General features: G+C 41.3%; 3 protein-coding genes and 3 non-coding genes across 6 annotated transcripts; 5 read left to right on the top strand and 1 right to left on the bottom strand. All coding sequences in view use genetic code 12, as the record gives it.

Annotated features, from left to right (window-relative positions):
• Positions 1-1,833: 1,833 nt before the first annotated feature.
• RJT20DRAFT_t156 lies at positions 1,834-1,914 on the top strand. Its single transcript has one exon. It is a non-coding gene; the product is annotated as a tRNA-Lys (tRNA).
• Positions 1,915-2,555: 641 nt separating this feature from the next.
• On the top strand, positions 2,556-2,636 carry RJT20DRAFT_t157. The gene has a single exon. It is a non-coding gene; the product is annotated as a tRNA-Lys (tRNA).
• A 567-nt stretch (positions 2,637-3,203) lies between these two features.
• On the top strand, positions 3,204-3,287 carry RJT20DRAFT_t158. Its single transcript has one exon. It is a non-coding gene; the product is annotated as a tRNA-Leu (tRNA).
• A 1,375-nt stretch (positions 3,288-4,662) lies between these two features.
• KGD2 (alpha-ketoglutarate dehydrogenase) lies at positions 4,663-6,455 on the top strand. Its single transcript, XM_064921035.1, has one exon. The coding sequence runs from the start codon at positions 4,813-4,815 to the stop codon at positions 6,178-6,180; it is 1,368 nt and encodes a 455-aa protein (XP_064771910.1). The 5' UTR covers positions 4,663-4,812; the 3' UTR covers positions 6,181-6,455.
• A 1,196-nt stretch (positions 6,456-7,651) lies between these two features.
• On the top strand, positions 7,652-10,515 carry ACE2 (DNA-binding transcription factor). Its single transcript, XM_064917969.1, has one exon. The coding sequence runs from the start codon at positions 8,007-8,009 to the stop codon at positions 10,260-10,262; it is 2,256 nt and encodes a 751-aa protein (XP_064771911.1). The 5' UTR covers positions 7,652-8,006; the 3' UTR covers positions 10,263-10,515.
• A 107-nt stretch (positions 10,516-10,622) lies between these two features.
• On the bottom strand, positions 10,623-13,756 carry MNL1 (Mnl1p). Its single transcript, XM_064915773.1, has 2 exons — positions 13,235-13,756; positions 10,623-13,150 (listed from the first exon to the last, which is right to left on the bottom strand). The coding sequence occupies exons 1-2, from the start codon at positions 13,559-13,561 to the stop codon at positions 10,769-10,771; spliced, it is 2,709 nt and encodes a 902-aa protein (XP_064771912.1). The 5' UTR covers positions 13,562-13,756; the 3' UTR covers positions 10,623-10,768.
• Between the last annotated feature and the right edge of the window lie 36 nt (positions 13,757-13,792).

Genomic DNA, 13,792 nt, shown 5'->3' on the forward strand with positions numbered 1-13,792 from the left:
TTTGATTTCTTGTTATAGGTAACAAAGTTCTCAAAGAAAGATGGCTGTATGAGAATTTGAGGGTTCTTGATCAGCAATTGATTCTTAGCTTAGGTAAATTACCGGGAGTCAACAAATTTTTAAAATAACCAAAACGTGAATTGGTTAGTGGTTTTTGCTATTATTGATTTTTATGTCTTCCGGTATGTGCTCTTTATCGGTTATCTTTTTATTTAAATTCGATTAGATTAATCAGGATTGGAATGGAATTATATTTCAATTGACTTCTCTTCTGGTGGTAGTAGACTACTCTAAGGTTTTTCAATGAGTAAGCTATTATATCTTCTTAGTGACAATTCTGTGTCCTACTAAAATCCACACTAGAATTATTATAATACAATAATACTGTAATACTATAATACTACAATTCTAAAACTGTAATACTGCACTGCTTGAAGGGCGATCTGCACGCAATGCGAGGTAGACACGGAAAATATCTGAGGCAGTTTAAGCGATGATTGGATGAGGCTCCGGGTTTGGTTATGGTAGTGATGAAATACGATTGAACACAATCAAGAGTCAGGCTTCCCTTATATAGGTAAAAACCTGATAACAGATGAATCATATAGCACCATCACTCTGCTTACTGATCACCTCTTTACTTGTCATCAGAAGCGGAAACTCCAAAAAGATGATGGGGTTTGCCTGCTGCCGCCGTCACTAAATCCATGAATGGGTGTGTATTTTCAGTACTGCGGCACGGGTGTCGGATCATCTACGTTGATCTTCTCGGCCGGAATTGTATGTGCGACGGGATTCGTTACAAGCGAGCTAAGAATCCTAGCAATTAAAGCCGTTTGGTCTACTCATTTGTAATCGTGTTCCCCACGGTTCTATGGGTGCCAATGTGTGCCCTGGAAGAAATCAACCCCGGGGATTTCCTCCTGTGAGCAGCTCTAATGCGCTTAGTGCTCCGTACCATGTATCTGTAAGATCCGGTTTGTCGTGACTGGTGTTGCAGCCATCCCCGGGGCGGTGACTCAAATGCTGGCAAAATGAGTTCCGCTTTAAACGAATGATAAGTTCATTGCAGCTATTTATTTCCAAGTTGTGACCAACGACAAAGGCAATATGTGGAATTCGGGTTCAGAACATGAAGTTGCAAATTATGGGTACTACATCAAGAAGTATTAGTAATTAACATGGTAGCGTAAAGTCCTATTTTGAAATTTACAGAATTGTGCTTAAAACCATACAAATTTAACATATGAGAAGGATAGGTCTATATGAGGCCAAAAAGGGGTTATTCTGGAGTATTTGGAGATCTTACTTTAGCAATTTTTGTAGCTTTAAGGTAATTTCTTGTAAAATTCTAAACTTTTTTCAAATTTAGTAATAATATCTCTAGAGATTACTTCTTTATTTTTTTTTCAATTTTATCATTGCTACAATCACCTTCTCAAGCTTGAAAAACTTGAGTGAGATTGGTGTAAGTATTGATATAGCTGTCTTAATATTTTTTTGAGTGTCATTTCAATGCATGTGTTGAAGCTAGTTCGCCCTATTCGGAATAGTTACTATTTTTCCGAGCTGCAACATTAAATTGCTGCAGATTTTTTTTCAATTTCTCGCGATGATCTCTCGATTTTATCCATAGTGAATGCTCATTATAGCTTATGAACTGATGCCCAAGGAAGATCATAGGTCCTAGAGGCTCGCCTTGCTTTATAAGTCGATGTAAGTGAAGAAATCATTACTATTCACAGCGGTTTAGCATTTTTTTAGCGTGCTTTTTTCAAAAATGATGTGGCACACTCAACATAGTCGTCTAGAAACAATTACTTTTCAACAAAAGCCTGGTTAGCTCAATCGGTAGAGCGTTTGACTCTTAAGTTAGACATCAAAAGGTTGCGGGTTCGACCCCCGCATCGGGCTTTCTTTTTTGCATATATCGACTCCAAAGCCTATGCTATGGATATTTTTGCTTGCAAGAATACCCTTTTCCTGGCAACCACTTAATGCAAATGACTCTTAGTGAAAATCCCGCACTAAAATTTGAATTATGCATGTCAATCTAATGCTCGCGGGAAATATAGCTCTCTATTTTCCCTACTATGTAGGAGCATCTTTGTACTCATTAATTGGAGCCTGAGGCATTACATAATAAAACTTTTATTCATTGACAAAGCGATCCGACAGCCAAAAAAGACTTGATCCAACGATATTCTTTATTATGGGAAGCATCACATTGTTCAACGCATCGATTGTATCTTCTCTGCCTTGGGCAATTCCATTTTTTTGTGAAGTTTTTGTTTGCCTTTTTGCCTTTTTTTTTAAGGTGTTTTTCTCATCATTTTACTCACTGGGTATATGCCCCACTAGCTGATGAGAGATAATTTTTTGAAGGGTATATCTTTATGAAATAGAGAGAAAGGCATATACAGTGTGGTGGTGATACGTATAGAGAGAATCCCAGGGGTGAAAACTCAATGCCGGTTTTTTTTAAGCCGTTAAAAACTTATCAAATTTTTGACTTGCTGAGATGACCATACAAGGAGCGACCGATAACATCAAAAGCCTGGTTAGCTCAATCGGTAGAGCGTTTGACTCTTAAATAGGATATCAAAAGGTTGCGGGTTCGACCCCCGCATCGGGCTTTCTTTTTGACGTTTCATATCACTTATGGAAGCCATTAATTTTTCACAGGTAGATGACTTCGTTGCCCCAGTATTTTTACATGGAGCATTTAATGAGTTGTAGTGCGTGAATTTTTTGCAGCTAGCTGCGACATGTACAAAGTAATTCCTATCCTTTACAGAACACTTCGAGAACAGTGCCTAGGTTACGGTGATATAAGAATCCATTACAATAAGAGAATTGTGGAAATGATATGTTTTGTTTTTACTATTGTAGAGATTTTTATGAGATAATTAGCTGTTTGTCCCATCTCAATAGCACCAAGTGATTTTTGGGAGAATTTCTTAGCCATGCGCTGAATGGTATTGGCTGCAACTATGCAAGAAATGTGGAACACTTATTAAAGAAGATATATTTATATACCAGGGAGATGGTCACAACAATATGAAGGTACATTTATGCTACGACAGAGATAATAGGAGAAGTAATTTCAAAATGAACGAATTTGATAAATTTTAGGAAATCACGTGACATGTAACGTGAAAAATAACGTCATATATGTTCAGGATGCTTAAAATGTACAAAATGGAGGGTTGGCCGAGTGGTCTAAGGCGGCAGACTTAAGATCTGCTGGACGGTTGTCCGCGCGAGTTCGAACCTCGCATCCTTCATTATTTTTTTTTTGCATTCTATTTAAAAGAAAAAGGTGAAGGCTGGCAAGACGTGCCAGAAGACATCCAACAGCAAGTTCTAGCTACCCTCATGTTGTGCAAAAATGGTGCTGTGGAAACAATGGGCGAAGAAGGTTTTCTCGGAGTCACAAAAAGTCCGAGCGATGCCTCTGATGAGATGAGCTGGATGAGAAGTGAACCTGCTTCCGTTACCAGTAGATTCATTTCAATAATAAATTGCCTGGCACAGTTTAGATCAACAATGGTCATCATTTTTAGCCTATTTTTCCGGTCCTTTGTGAATTTTGCAACCCTTTTTATTAGTGGCCGGAGTTTCTGGCTGCTGTCAAATGATCCGGGGGCTGTCTTCCTTCACCTCGCTAAACACGTGAACAAGGTTCCGGACTAGATGGAGCGAAGAGCCGGGACTTCATTGTAGATAGGGGATGGTGGGGACCGATTTGAGGGATAATTGGAAGTCATATGAGAGCTATTTGTGGATTCTAATTATGGGTTAGAGTGGTAAGCGACTTTGCTAACGGCCGAAGTGCAGAACTTCATATTCTACCGTTAAAGACGTCCCATCAATTCCAGTGGCCACCGCCCCCCCCTCCTCTTTCATCGTTAGCATTTTTCGATTTTCATGGCTTCCACCATATCCAGAGAATGCCTCACGGTTGCCTTAAGCGACTAAACACGAATGACATGTATTGTACACAACAGCTCTATAATATAACACGGGCGTCAATAATATACCAATGCCAATAATAAATAATCCAATGCCAATATAACACAAATAATACAATACATGTACAGTATATGTACAACTACTGTACAACTCGAATTTCTTTGCCCCAGCTAGTCAAATCAGCTCCTTTGCCCTGTAATTTTTGGGGCCGATCCGGCCGCTTCGGACCCATCAACCAGTGACGGACTCCTGTCTCTCAGTCATTCTCTGTCTCTGTCTCGCTCCGAGCCTCGAGTAAAAACCCCCATCTTCTCCTACAAAACAATACAACCGACAGACCGGATTTCCTCTCCTGCCCCGCCTTCTCCCGGGGTGCTACCCTCACACCTCCACCAATCGCATGCTCCTGCGATGTAAACTGCCATCACTTCCACCCCCGGAGACATTGGCTCCTCCCTCTGGAGAAAATGTCGCCGCGATGTCGTGCCCTCGAATCTCCTCCTCACTGTGAAAAATCGCCAATTCCAAAATCTCATTGGGTGGTTTTGGATGAGTTGTTGTAAACGAGTTGTTTCTGGTAGCAACAAGACAACCAGAAACTGTGATTTGTGAAGAGTCCGAGCATTGAACTGCTGAAATCATTGAAACTGCAAAGTTTGCCCCGGAAACATCCAAGTTCTTACCTTGTTTCTTCATTGCTATTAACCGTCATTTGTTACAAATAACTATTCCATCCCGTTGCTGTTCATCTCATCGTCCAAGCACATAGTAAAAAAAAACCAGCTATTCCATTGCACAGATTCCACAGAAACCCCATATTCCACCCACTAATCCACAATGTTATCGAGAACCGTCAGAAGCTCGGTTAGAAACCAATTGAAACGTGCTTGCTCATCTTCTTCGGCCTTGTTGCTTAAGTCAACTGCCATCTCTGCTACAAGATCATTTTCCAACAATAGTTCCTTCTACAAGCCAACCGTGAAAAACACGAAGACCGTTGCATCCAATGGCTTCCTTTCATTCTCACGTTCCGCTTCCACCGCCGTGAAAGTCCCAGATATGGCCGAGTCCATTACTGAAGGTACTCTCTCTGCCATTAACAAGAATGTCGGAGAATATGTTGCTGTGGACGAAACCATTGCCACCATCGAAACAGACAAGATCGATGTCGAGGTCAACGCCCCAGTTGCCGGTACCATCACCGAGTTCTTGTTTGAAGTTGACGCTACAGTAGAGGTCGGTCAACATCTTGCTACCATTGAAGAAGGTGAAGCTCCAGCTGGCGATGCTGCTCCAGCTAGCGAGTCTGCTCCAAAGTCTGAAGAGTCCAAGGAGTCCAAGGAGTCCAAGCCTGAGCCATCTGCCGCTGCTCCAGCTGCTCCAGCTTCTCCTGCTTCTCCTCCAAAGGAATCTCCAGCTCCTGCAAAGTCTGCTCCTGCCCCACCAAAGGCTGAGGCCAAGAAGGACTCTGCTCCAGCTGCTGCTACCTTCACCAACTTCTCCAGAAATGAGGAGAGAGTTAAGATGAACAGAATGCGTTTGAGAATCGCCGAGAGACTTAAGGAGTCCCAAAACACTGCTGCTTCTCTTACTACCTTCAACGAAGTCGACATGTCCAACTTGATGGAAATGAGAAAGCTTTACAAGGATGAATTCCTCGAGAAGACCGGCATTAAGTTGGGTTTCATGGGTGCTTTCGCCAAGGCTTCCACCTTAGCTGCTAAGGAAATACCAGCCGTAAACGCTGCCATTGAAAACAACGACACATTAGTTTTCAGAGACTACACCGATATCTCTATTGCTGTCGCCACTCCAAAGGGTCTTGTCACTCCAGTTGTCAGAAATGCTGAGTCCTTGTCTATCTTGGGAATTGAACAAGAAATCTCTAACTTAGGTAAGAAGGCCAGAGACGGTAAGTTGACTTTAGAAGACATGACCGGTGGTACTTTCACTATCTCCAACGGTGGTGTTTTCGGTTCTTTGTACGGAACTCCAATCATCAACATGCCTCAGACCGCCGTCTTAGGTTTGCATGGTGTCAAACAAAGACCAGTTACCGTCAACGGTCAAGTCGTTTCTAGACCAATGATGTACTTGGCTTTGACATATGACCACAGAGTATTGGACGGAAGAGAAGCCGTGACGTTCTTAAAGACCGTCAAGGAGTTGATCGAAGACCCAAGAAAGATGTTATTGTTGCAGTAAATGAAAATCTACCAACATAATGAAAGTCCTCGAGAATTCAGTAGAAGCATGAGAATCCAATCTACAGAGAATTCTCTGATTTGAGTTATGGTTTCCGTAGAGAGATTCGGTCAAAAGTTACAGATTGCTTTGTCTTCATTAGAGGACGTACTAGTAGAGAGTAGTTTGTTCATGGTGTTCTTGTACCGAGTCCTTCATTCCAGTTTATGAATATGATCAATATTTATTTTGTTTAAAATCCTTAGTTAGTTGCATTAATCTGAAAACAGATAGACACATTGAGTTGTATGTGCGTTTAGAAAGTGATAAAACAGACTCCTGTAGGTGGAAATGTCTTTGACAATTTCGGATATCAAATAACCGGATAACTCTACATTCTGCCAATGAAATTAGAAGCTATACGAGTTTAGAACAGAATTTCCCGTCAAAAAGTGAAAATAGACGATATCAATGGGTATTCGTGTTAAATAGAGTATGACATCATCTGCAGCGAAAGATACGAACAATGGCTGGCCAGACCCTGACACAAAGCACGGAAATTATAGACTACTACAGAATAATAATTATAATTAAAATTTTGTTATCCCAGCCTACATAATGACACCGGACCTCAGCTATCACAAGATGATGCTGATCCCGTGCACAGTTGTAGAGGAATAATTCCAACTTATTACAGGGATAGGCAATAACCGACTCCCATAAGCTACTCCAATTTCTACAATACAATAATATGCCAACAATATTTATTATTATGGATAATAAAAATAATACCAATTGTAGTGAAATAATCGCATTTTGAATAAGGAATGTAAACAATATCATCATATTTTAGTCGGTTATCGAAGTTTTAGTATCCTGTAGTCAATAGGTGACTTCTGTACTACCTATTCTATACCATGTTTTCACGCCTCTAAGTGGAATTTCACCTTAGTTAGCATATTTCCGCTTGTTTCCAGACCCAAGCCCAGATTTCCACTGGCTACTACCCAACAACAGTCGACGATCTGTTCCAGGCTGTCCAGGTCTTAGCCAACTCGTGGTAGAACCGTTGGCCTCTTGATAACACCCAAACCGGTCTTTTTTGCGGCAATCGCAGCCTTTCCAGTGTGTCACATCATGCCGACAGCAACTATCACAACCCTCAAATTCAGCCCTTTCTCGTACTCGTATACCTTCCCCGGCAATGGACGTTTCCGTCGTATGCACCACCATGCTTCGACGTCAAACCCGCCTGGTATCTACTCTCTGTATGTTTTGATTTGGTCCCAATATTGCAACCAAATGAGCTTTGTTGACCAATTGCCTAATGCGGTAATTGGATTGTGAAAAAAAATAAGACAATTTCGCATCTATTTGGATTACTATGGGAAAGGGTGTCTGGTGGACGTAATTACAGTAGACAGAGGGAGAAGTAAGGTAGTAGATATTATCTGGATGTGGAATGGAATTGGAAAGCTCGGGATGGCTTTTTCTTTTGGGAAATTCGATCTTGTTACAAATTAGTTGTGTGTTGTTCTTCCTTTGATAGTTTTTTGAATCTTCGTTTTATACAGTGGTCCTTCCATATCTTCGTCTACATTAGCACACATAACAAGTATCCAGAGTCATCGTAGCAGCAACGTTAGTTTAGCGGAAGTTTCATCAGTAGTGGCATTAGCAGAACTCAGGAATAAATCACGCCTGACTTCACAATAGACCTGCCGACCTCCACTCCCAACCAAAAGCTGCATCGATCCCAGTAGATCACTCCAACTGCCCACTCTCCTTTCATACAATCTACTATATTAATAATTTGTAGCTAAAAGCAACAAAGCAACTAAACAAAAATGGACCAGTACACCCAATGGGAGGATGTCACAACTTCCTCCAGAGCCATTCCTTTGCCCCATGAGAACTTCGATCAATACTTTGGGGAATACGATGAAATAGACAATTTGTTCAACGAGACTTTAACTGGATTGCAAGATCTCGACGTCCCTTCTGGATTTGCTACTCAGCAAGCTAAAGAAGGGAGTCCCCAAGATAACCAACCTAAGCACTCCAGGAAAGCCAGTGGTACCGCCATTTTCGGCTTTGCCGAGCACACAAGAGAACTCTCAATTACTGGTTTGACGGGAGATTTATATAAGGCTGGTAAAACTTCGGTTGATTTGGGAAAGTCGATTTCACCTGGCGAATTGCTCAAGTCCATGAGTGCCCAGTCACAGCAACAGTATGACTTTGATCTTGATCAGGAAATCAATCTTAAGCCAATCTTGTTGTTGGAGGAAGATGAACTAGATGATTTAGATCAATTGAAGAATCAACATGAGCTTCAATCTTCACCACTCAAATTGGAATCCAAGCAGCAAGAATACCTTGTAACCAATGAAAACCCAAAATCGTACAAGTTCCCGCCTTCTCCTTCTCCAGAAAAGGAGAGGTCCAAGGGAAGAGAATCCGATTTCCAGACGGTAAACAACTACTCAGTGAAATATCTACAAGAAATCAACAAGGAGAGCCTCAACCAACCAATAAGCTATGTCGATGATATTGAACCACTATTGGATAATTCACCAATTGAAAATGGGAATGATATCATTCCCCAAATGGCAGCTGGTTTCAATAATAATAACAACAATAATGGCAATACCGTCTATAAATATGTGCCCATTCCAGTGCAAGAACCAGTTTATAGGAAAGAGACCACCCAACAACAACAATTGCAAGAGCAACAGGCATTACAGCAGCAGCAACAGCAACAGCAGCAACAGCAACAACAGCATTACATCCAATCCAGAATTTCTCCAGTTCGCCCTCAGGCTGTCCAACAACAGCAGCAACAACACTATCGTGAACCACAGCAACTCCATCACCACCACCAACAAGAAAAACAGTATCTTCAACCACCAGCATCCCAACAGCTTATCTCCAGAAGAACAGAAAACACTTTCTTACCTCCTCCGTCTCCACCAACGCTCTCCAATGGTTCACCGGATTACCGTTCTTCTCCAGAACCACAATCACCATCTCCAACAAGATCAGTTCTCAGCACAAATGGATATCAGAACCAAAGCAAGTTCTCTTCTCCAGTCCACCCTCAGTTACGTAACGGTAATGTGAACTTCTACACTCCACAGTACTTCTCTGAGTCGGATAGTGTGAATAGTTTCTTCTCCAGTAATGATGGAAGTTCAACACTGGTGAACCAATACCCACAAGATCAACACCTTCAACAACAGCTTCAGTTCCAACAACTTCAGCAACTTCAACAGCATTTATCTCCACAACGCCAGCAACCTCAGCTCCAACAACTCCAACAGCAGCAGCTTTTCCAACACCAACAACAGATGCTTGCGCAGAATCTCCAGTCATCACCACTTTACGCTTCGTCTTCTGTGAACTCGTCTCCAGTGAAATACTACACAAGTCCATTAAGAAACATGCGTTCTACTGCTGATGACACAGAGGATGCCAACGAGACCATTGCACAATTAACTCCATTAAAAAACCAGTTTCCTACTACCCCAGCCAGAAACCAAGTGACTTTGGAGTGGAGCCCGGTGATTTCACCCAATGCAAAGGCCTCTAAAGACGTGAGAAAACATATCCAACAGAGCACTCCTAGAAGAAGAGTAAAGAAGACTTCCTTACTTCCTCCAGGTGAGTTAGACCAATATTGGGAGGGTCCAGACGACGACAAGAACTACACTTGTACTTACAAGAATTGTGGAAAGAAATTCACTAGAAGGTACAACGTTCGCTCTCATATTCAAACACACTTGAGTGACAGACCATTTGCTTGTTCGTACTGTCCAAAGAGATTCGTTCGTCAACACGATTTGAATAGACACATCAAAGGACATCTTGAAGCCAGGCATTGTAGATGTCCATGTGGTAAGGAGTTTGCTCGTCTTGATGCTCTTAAGAAACACAGGGAAAGAAATATTTGTGTAGGTGGAATCGCCAGTTCTGCCAACCACTGTATCACCAAACCGAAGAAGAAGATGAGTTCAGATTTGGTATTTGATGAAATGAAGTTGACAAGGATGAGTGAAGAGCATCACTTCTCTTCTGCAACTTCTCTGAGTGACGAACTGTAGGTTTTCTAATTTCAAGTCAGTCATTTATCATCTGTACTATAGCATCCAATTCATTTGCACCCAAATTTGGTCCAACTCCTCTAAGTTCACATATCAGTGTGTTTGATACCTCTAGACATTACGTTGTTTTTATTCAATTCCTTCTATTCCAACTTCTTTATAATTGTTCATTTGCTTGCCTTTCATGTTTTGTTCCTTTCATTGCTTTGTTTCTTGCTTGGTTGTCTAGCCATATTTGTATTTTTATCTGGTTTTTATATTTATTTTTGAAATTGTTCTATTGTGTACTTCAGATTAAAGAATATCATATCTTAGATTGCATTTGTTGAAAATTTGTAGAAATCATTAACTACAATTTGACCTGAGAAAAGTTATAAAAGTAATATGTATACCTAAATCCACTGTATGTGTATTGAAAAATTCCTAACGTATATTGCCTATGGAAAGAAAGCATACCGCACTTGATACCCGATAATAAAATGAAAATGAATTAATGCAATTGTTGTCTACTCGCTCATTCTGCCCTCATCTTCTTCTTCTTCTTCTTGCAATGCAGCAGCAGCAGCTTCTTCTTCTTGCTTGTGAATCTTTAAGTGCTGGTTAAGATTGTCGGAACGACTGAATTTCTTGTTACAAATTGAACAATCGTATGGCTTCTCAAAAGTATGCAATGATCTGAAATGACGTTTCAAGTGCTCTTGTCTTTTGAAACGTCTAGAACAATAATTACATAAGTATATTTTTGTCAGATCAACCATATCCGCTTGCTTGTTTTCCTTACGACCCCTAGTCCTATTCTTGGAGTTAATTATGCTAGTAGGGAAAATCTGGGTTGTAGGAGGTAAGTCCAAGGATTCCAAATCTACTTCCACCTCAACTCCCTTCGAAATCATAGTCGCAACGGGAATCTTACCCACGGGATCACTCTTTTTGCTCATCAACTTCGATCCCAAAATACGCTTCGAAGCTGTTGCTAGTGAGGAAGTTGTCGGAGTTGATGGAGCAGTACTTCCATTATTTTCGGAAGTCTCAGGATGAAGGTGGTATGATGGATTAGAAGAGGTTGCACTGAGGTTGTTGCCACTGGCCCTACTTCCTTGATCACTATAGTCATCTCTATGGCCACTGTAATCATCTCTGTGATTAGAGCTTTTATGTGAGAGAGTTCCATTAAATAAGGATGATCTTTCAGAAGTTGGCGCAGAATTTGTGGTTTCAAGGTTGTCATTTCCTGGTTCCGTCTTATCTCTGTTTTTGTTTCCTCCAATGTTGAAATTTAAGAGGGAACTCTTCTCAGTAGAGCTTGTTGATGCGCTGTTGTTGTTTACAGTGGCGGATCCTTCTTCAGTCTTAACCTTACCCTTAGGCTTTCTATAGCTTGAGGGGTTTACGATGTTTTTACGCTTACCGACGTTTTCAAATAAAGCCGCATAGTCAGGCTCCTGTGATTGCAATTGCTGAGATTGTTGCAGTTGTTGTTGCAGTTGCAGTTGCAGTTGCTGCTGCAGCTGTTGAAGTATTTGCAGCAGTTGTTGCAGCAGCAGCTGGTTATGAGAATTGTTCAGTGATGCTGAGTCTAACACAATACCAGTGGCAGTAGATGGCGTACGACTAATACCTGGAGCTGTAAAGGCGCCATTGGCGAACGCACTATTATCCCCGTCCAAGTTTTCGATAGTATTCATATCGTCTATATTCGAATTGTTGCTGTTGTTTGTGATTTTCAACATTTCAGTATCCTCCACTGTTTCCTGTTTCACTGCTGGGGTCTTGAACCTAGTGAACAAACTACGCTTCGATCGTTTTGCTTTCTTTGATGCACCCAATGCGTCTATGGAGTCAAACTCAGGCTCCTCTTTAGTCGGACTCATCATGAGGAAATCTTCAGGAGCCCCAGAGAAGTCGTTCATTTCATTCACTTCTTCAGTATCAACTTCGTTCATGCTTGTACTGTTACCAATAGCGTTGTTAGCCGCACTATTTCCACTGCTGCTTCCTGTTCCATTGTTTTGAACATTGTTACTCTTGAAGATGCTTCGAATCAAATGTCTCAGTGGCTGTTGAGGAGTACTCACAGGAACAAATGATGCCAGATTTTGAGATTGTGGTGATGGGGGACCAGATATAGGCAGGCGCTGGTTTCGGTCACCCATGAATGGGATGATATTAGTGATCGAGTTGGTGAAACTGATATACCGACCAGAACTAGCCTGGTTTCTACGGGATGACGACTGCTGGGATTCTAAAGATGGCCTCCCCTTTGCATACATGTCATAAGAGGGGGACACAAGGTGAGATGGTGCCGCTTGATCCAAAGAGTTCCTAGTAAGGTACTGGTGTGCTGAAAAGAAAGATGGTTGAGTTGAATGCACAGAACTGACAGATGGTGTGAGTGAAGTTGTTGTCGTTAATGGTGAGAGGTCATTGTAGAAAATGCTATTGGAATTGTTATTATTGATATTGGCATTCATAGTACCATTGGAATTGATGTTAGGATTTGGACTAAGGGAATTGTTACTATTGATATTGCCATTGTTCGCTATACCACTTGACGAGAAAGCATTGGATGCGAAACTTGTATGTGGATTCAAGGAATTAGCATTATTGCTGTAGTAGCTCTCCACCAGGTCCTTTCTTAATCGTCCAATGACTCCACCTCCGTTTATGGAATTGCTTAGTCCACTGTTCATTTCTCCAGAATTACTATTATCATTAGTATTGATGGCGGAAAAGGCGCTATTAGGAAGCAAACCGTCATTGTGGAAAGAGGACACACGAGACGAGTTGTCAAATGGACTAAAGGATGACGTTCCCAAAAGGTTATTTGTATTACCCGAGTTACTGTTGAAAGCGTTGGAATTTCCGCTATTGACAACATTTGAAAGGTTCTTATTCTGCGCATTGCTATTGTTCTTGTTAGGGTTGGAACCGGCACCGGTTTCGTTGAGGAGTCCACCGTTCTTTCCGTTTACAATATAACTATCTTGTCTGTTATTCCTGAATAGCGATTCAGTTTCGTGCTCTCCGTTCAAGTCGTAGTAAACTTCCAGTCCAATTGTGAAAGGAGGTGATTCATCTAACTCCATGTTGGCATCCAAATTACCATCTATGTCTACATTTTCGTGAGTTCTAAACGCTCCAGGCATCGTGAATGAAACATTTTGGGGATAATACTGGTCATTGGAATTGTCGTTGGAATTGATATTGGTGAAATCCATGGCGTTAGATATGTTTTCCGGCGATTCTAGATTACTGATGACATTATTAGGCTTATAGACAATGTTTTGGAAGTCTGACATTCCGTGGTTGAGGCTGCTTGAAGGCAAACCAAATTGGTTAAGGCCAAACAACGACTCGTATTCGTCATTGCCTTGGTTATTGCTGTTACTATTGTTATTGTTGGTGGAGAAAGATACCGAATCGTTAGCCGAAGTAGTTGGTAGATTACTTGACGCTTGGTTGGGGTTATTACTTGTATTGGAGTTTTGATTGTTTTGATATGATGCTGAGTTCTCTCCTTGGCCACTTCT

The sequence above is a fragment of the Scheffersomyces xylosifermentans genome (assembly GCF_036884685.1).
Source record: "Scheffersomyces xylosifermentans strain CBS 12540 chromosome Unknown RJT20scaffold_8, whole genome shotgun sequence".
NCBI lineage: Eukaryota > Fungi > Ascomycota > Pichiomycetes > Serinales > Debaryomycetaceae > Scheffersomyces > Scheffersomyces xylosifermentans.